The sequence below is a fragment of the Montipora foliosa genome, chromosome 11 (assembly GCF_036669935.1).
Source record: "Montipora foliosa isolate CH-2021 chromosome 11, ASM3666993v2, whole genome shotgun sequence".
In the NCBI taxonomy this organism is placed as follows: domain Eukaryota; kingdom Metazoa; phylum Cnidaria; class Anthozoa; order Scleractinia; family Acroporidae; genus Montipora; species Montipora foliosa.
Genome location: NC_090879.1, coordinates 30174463 through 30180697, shown reverse-complemented (window position 1 = coordinate 30180697; position 6235 = coordinate 30174463). Strand labels below are relative to the sequence as shown.

General features: G+C 39.7%; 1 protein-coding gene across 1 annotated transcript in view; it reads right to left on the bottom strand.

Annotated features, from left to right (window-relative positions):
• Nucleotides 1-611: 611 nt before the first annotated feature.
• LOC137975299 (protein CREG1-like) overlaps nt 612-6235 on the bottom strand; it is a 12391-nt gene continuing 6767 nt past the window's right edge. The window contains exons 3-5 of the mRNA XM_068822394.1: nt 4822-5105; nt 2793-2883; nt 612-1297 (exon numbers count right to left, since the gene is read on the bottom strand). Of these exons, the coding sequence (XP_068678495.1) occupies nt 1194-1297; nt 2793-2883; nt 4822-5105 (479 nt within the window). The 3' untranslated portion in view covers nt 612-1193. The remainder of the gene's footprint in view (nt 1298-2792; nt 2884-4821; nt 5106-6235) is intronic.

Here is a 6235-nt window from a genome sequence, read left to right as displayed (position 1 = left end):
CGTTTTAAGTTGTCAGAGTAGCTCGTGCCGCCCCTGTGGTAACTGATTTAATACGCGCCCAATCGAATGAAATAGTTAAAACGCAGTCTGCTATATTGATTGAGTCTCCTTCGTTATCTAACCTAGTGACTGGGAACCCGAGTTAGTTCATTTCTTGCCTCTCGAGCAACTTGTCAAAAGAGACAAGTTAGACTAAAAGTAATCTCGGATTATTAAAGTGCGTTCGACAGCCTCTTAAGAAGCAAAAGAGAAGGGCAGGGAAAGAAACAATCTTATTGGAACAAACAATCTGGTGCACGATCGTCATTTGCGCATATGACGTATCAACGCACGCAGGACGTAATTCAAGATGGCGCTGAAAAAGCGCACCCTATGCACAGGATACCCAAGATTAGAAATGTCGAGCGCAATTAAGAGAGTATTCATTTTCATAACAAGCAGAAGTCTCCAGGTCCTCGTTTCTTGTAGACGCAAGGCTGAATCTCTCTGATGACTGTGAATCGTGCGCGGTCTCGCAAAAGCACAACAGGGTTGTAGTACAGAAAATTGGAGTGGAGAGGAGCGCTCGAATTTTTTCAATCAGAAAAAAACAAGAAATACATATCCTTACATATGAAAATGCTAATTACTTTATTTATTGTGTCTGACAGTGTTAAAAATTTATCCATTGAGCTATCAACTTTCCAAGATTACAGAAGTCTAAAATTATTGATGAAAAAATATCCGTAGTTGAAAAAAAAGCTATTTTTTAGTGAAACAAATCTACTTCTAGTGGTAGCAGGTCATTTCGCCCGATAGCGTATTCGCCGGAGGTCGGTTTGCCAAAAATAAACGTCTTTCCGCCCGATACGAAAATTAACAAAAGAGCAAACAAAATCATCGTAAAGAATAGTCCGGGGGAACATCTTTTCAGTTCGGACTGATGGACTCTCATTTCGGGCGAACGGATTTTCAGTTCGGGCGAAGCGACTACAATTCATTCTAGTTACAACTTTCTGCGCACTAGCTGGCAGAATAGTCGTTCATTCTGCTTCAAGCAGCATAATAAGCAAAACCCTAATCTAGCTAAACTGAAGGAGAAGCGTCAATGTCTTTTATCTCGATTCTTTGCAGATTACTTGATTATTCCAAAGCAAAAATTTAGTAAAATATCGCAAACCAAATCAGGGGACCGTTTCCAGCATCAATGCGCGCTACAAGTTGGCCTTGAAGTAGTCTTCAACAGGAATGATGTTGGCAGCGCCGTAGTGATCTAGGAGCCAAACACGAGTGATATTGAGCTTCAAGGTTTGCCAACCTGATTGAAAGAAACAATAATTTCAATGAAAATCAAACTGCTTTCACTGACCACTTTGAACATACCGTAAAGGGATGGTTTCTCGGCATAATGAAGTATCGGGTGTATTTTGCGCTGGGGTTACTGTACAGAAATCAAATCATATCAAATCATAAGTTGATTTTTGAGGGAAGCGGAAAACCGGAGTACCCGGAGAAAAACCTATCGGAGAAGAGTGGAGAAACAACAAATTCAGCACAGTCCCACACGTGACGCCGAGTCTGGGAATCGAACCCGGGCCACATCGGTGGGAGGCGAGTGTCTCACCACTGCGGAATCCCTTTCTCCCTTAGCCCAACAGCAAATGATACGATTAGCCCACCCACCTCATTCCACTGCTTATAAAAACAATCAAAAGTTTGCTTTTCTTTAAGGGTAAGTGGTGAAAGCGATTTGATGGAAAGGTAATTAATATTTTTGAATGGCAGGCCTTTTGCAATCATTTCCATTCTTTTATAGACCACTTGGACGTGAAAAAACAACTCGTGTATATTACAGTGGATAGACCACAACACCAAGAACTCTCTGGCCTATTCTGTGCGAATAGTGTGTGGGTTCTCTTACGTCCCAAAGGGTTATGAACATCGAAAGGTTGTGGGTTGGGGCCTATTGTTTATCGTCCTTCCCGAGAAGAATAGAGCGCCTGGCAATTTGCAGATGGCAAAGGCAGCACTTTCTCCTTAGTCATTTTAAAACCCTGACTGTTGGTCGGCCTGGAGTTTTTTTTCCTGCAGCCTCCCGCACAGTGTTCACTCCCTAGTTTAGTGGGTCGGTAAGAAAAGGCTGGTACTTCATGCTGGCACCTGGAGCGGGCCGTGAAAATGACCTTTAAATTCTTATTTTTATTGTTCAAGCTGTAGCAACGGCCTACTATACCGTTAGTCATGCACCAACTGCGCATCAATAAGTATAGGATGATTTTGAGTGTAACTTGCAATAAAGGAGCACGAGTAAACTTTTTCAAAGACAAACAAAATTTCCAGTCTTTGAAAAAAATTACCAGTGCCTATTTATTCCAAATTGCTCGAGAAAAATCACATGATTGCTAAATACATGTAATATGCATGAAAAAATATCCAGAAACCTGTCGTAATTAAGCAGAAAGAACGCACAAGTATCACATAATCACGCTAAAATTGCAACACCCGGGGTTAGCATTGGACTGGCTATCTGTGGCTTTCTTTAATCATTGACCAATTAGAATGCCTGGTTTGTTACGTCCTTTTGCACTAAATTACCTCTTTTCTGCACTGCGTTACCTGAAAAGTGCATTTCTCTTAGCCAATCAAAATGGAGAAAAATTTTCATGTATGTTATTAAAAAAGTAACAAAGTTTAGGAGATAAATTGCGTGAATGTTGTGGGTCCAGCAATCTCTTTTCTTAAGACTACAGTTTCTTGTTAGAACACAAATAAAAAGGGCAGACATGTTTACCATTTCTAACAAGAAATCTCACCATGAAACTTTGGCCAATATTTCATCCCAGGGTGCCTTGAAAATAATGCATTCTGCGCAAACTTTAACTCATCACGGGGGACATGAAGAAGCTGGAAGATCAAAAGTTGAATGAATTTTTAGAACCCTTCCATTCCACATAACAATACACAGCTGCAATTACAATTGGAAAACGAAATCAGGACCCGAAAGAAAAGAAAGGACTCGGGTGGAGTCTATCATTTGTTACCTCAAACAATAATATCTCCCAGATAGTATGCACGATATGATTGAATAATTTACAGGGGCACCCAACGACAAATTTGTTGTAAAATGTATTATTATACCCCAGTTAATGAAAATAAATGTTATTAAGGCATTTTCAGGTGTTTTTCAGTGTTGCTGGGAAAACATTATCTGTTCCTTTTTCCCAGCAAGACGCACAAGAAATTTCCCAGCCAGCTAGATAAAATTGGTTGGTTTCCCAGCCAGCTGACCAAATTTATTTCCCAGCCAGGAATTCCGCGCGCTTTCAAATCCCTCGATCCAAAACGACCGAACAAAAGCGACAAAACCGGGACAAAACAGGTTTTTTCCGCAAGCGCAATCACTCTGACCAGCCGTCGTATGTTTGTGACTACTCTCTGGGAGAGGGAAGGGGTTCTTTTTTTTTTTTTTTTAGTCGTCCTCAGTCTTCAGAGTTTCTACAGCCAGCTCGGGTTAAAATGCTAGAAAAAGTCAGTAATTCCCAGGCAAAACCTCTATCAATAACAAAATTTCCCAGCCAGCTCATCGAAACACCTGTATTTTTGCCAGCCAGCAAGATTCCTCTGGGGAACAGATAATGCGAGGAACAGATTCGTTGGGTGCCCCTAAATTTAGTGGGCCGCATTCTACAGTATGCCCACTGTCCCGCCCACTCAATTTGAAAATTTGATGAAATATTTTCTAAAATACGAATTAACAAGTTTGCAGATAAACTTTTAATTGTAAAAACAAACGACAAAAAATGAAGACAATTTTAGCCTTCTTTTGTATATATGCGGAATTTTAAAAACTTCTCCTTCAGAGCAAGTGTCAACAGTTGTCCTTTTTAAAACACCTCTGGCTATTTTTACAAAACTAGTTTCGTCCGATCTCGGACCTCTTTAGTGAAGACGTCCAAGATCGGACGAAACTAGTTTTGTAAAAATAGCCAGAGGTGTGTTAAAAGCAAGGACAACTGTTAACACTTACTCTCAAGAAGAAGTTTTTTAAATGATTTTTAGAGTAAAGCTTTTCTCACTTCAACAGAAGAAATTTTACGAATGTGCAGCATTTTTATGAACTTCAACTTGGACATGAAAATGACCATAGAACAGTCGAAATGTCATCACTTTTTGTCGCTTGTTTTTACTAGGAAACATTTTCTAGCATACTTTTCATATTGCTTACGTGAAATTATAAAACTTGTGAAACTGTTTAAAACTTACAAACAACTCTTTCTAATAAAAAAACCAATATTATTTATTTGTTTTTCGGATTTTGGCGCATGCCAAATGACTTCAACTACTTTCCTTTCCCACGCTCCTGGTTACCTCAGAGATATAATAAATGTCTTAGTAACCTTGTTTTTCCTGTCCATACTGTAAGTAACTAGGTGCTGCTAGCAGCTGGGATGCAACCCATTCATGACCTTGAAGATCACATGCACTCTTACAAAAACAATGTAAACAAAACACAAAGGAAAATTACTCCTGTTATTGCGAAGTTACAAAGTTTTCCTAAAGCTTACTGCTTGCTTCTTTTAAAATAAAATTTAAAAGGTGCCACTAGCAGCCCATTCATGACCTTGACGATCACGTGCACTCTAACAAGAACAATGTAAACAAAATGCAAAACGAAAATTACTGCTGTTATTAGAAAGTTACTGTACAAAGTTATCCCAATCCTTACTGCTTGCTTCTCTCTTAAGTGCTTGCTTCCCATGAGACGAGTTTGATCACTGCTTTTGCGAGTGAATAAAATGCCCAATGCTTGATCTATGCTTGCTAAACTTAATATTAAGTCACCTTTCCATTGAGCGTAACTCTAGCGCAGAGTGGTAACTCTGGATCCCAGCCATGCTCTTTGCAGTAATCACTCTGTGCCTCCGAAATTGAGAAACTGGCCAAGTTATTTGATTTTATGTTATGTACCACTGGATCAAAAGCTGACAAGTAGAAGTATGGTATCCCTGTGCTATTATCCACAGTACCATCACTGAATGACGTTACCATGCTAAACGGTGCTCCATCAAGAGATTGTGAGATTGTCGATACTGACCCCCAAAGAGAGTTGTGCACGATGTATCGAGCTGAGAATGGAAATAAACTCAATCAATAACAGAAGGACGTGTTTTGCCCATCTAAGAGCTAGAATTTACAAGTCTCACTGTTTGCTGGCAAATCATTCGTCGCGTACAATTCCCGGTAACATCTGGGACCTTTACAGGCCTCAATCGCGACCCAGCCAACTGTATAAACTATGGCGAAAATGAAGATTTTGTGCGCATTCGATAGATGTGGGTAAGTTAAGGCATGAATAAAATCGAGACCCTTTTCCTTTTCTTATGGGCAGCATCTGAAATTGAATGTTGATTACTAGAGAACAGGAATTGTGCGTGACGTCTCATCTAATCCATCATCGGCAACTAATTGCAAACATTTTAGGTAACCTTTTTTCATCACTGGGCATTCTGATAGTGAGAGGTAAAGTCTGCATACGAGCCAAGTGGTCCACCAGGCCGGAGCTTATCCCGGTTCCATGGCATGAAGCGACTAGGAGTATTTCTACTCCCCCCTGGATGGGATGCCAGTCCATCCATCTGATAGTGAGGAGACCGAAGAAAATGTTATGAAAACAGCAGCAGCGTAACTATCAAATAACAATTTGGAGGGGTACAGCTTTAACGTCATTTGAAATGCAGTAATGTGATTGGGTAGTCAAAATGTTTACTGCCCATATTTGGTGTTTCCTTGGCGAGAATAAGGAGAAACTTTGTTTTAATCTTGCCAAACATTGGTCAGTGAAACAAATCGCGAACAGCTTTTACAAGGTCACGCAAAAGTCGCTATAAGCCGCATGTTTTTTACCATAAAAATTTGTCCAAAATTGGGGGTGTGGCTTATCTATGAGAACACCTTGGAAAAAATCTGTAAATTTCCATAATAGACCAAATCGGCTAACTCAATGTTGCACCCAATTCAAATCTCCCGGGGTTAAGATTTTTTGTGTATTGTATTTGCATTATAATGTCATACTCATATTTAAATGATATGGAATACTACCTGGAACAAAATGATTCATTCCCAAACATTAACTGATACTGCACAAAAAAGATGATAACTGGTCACTACTGTTGCAAGTTTTGTTCCTTTAATGAAAGCCTGTTAAACTGCTATTATTACGGTAGGTCTTTTAAGCGATCTTGAACAGGTGAAGGTA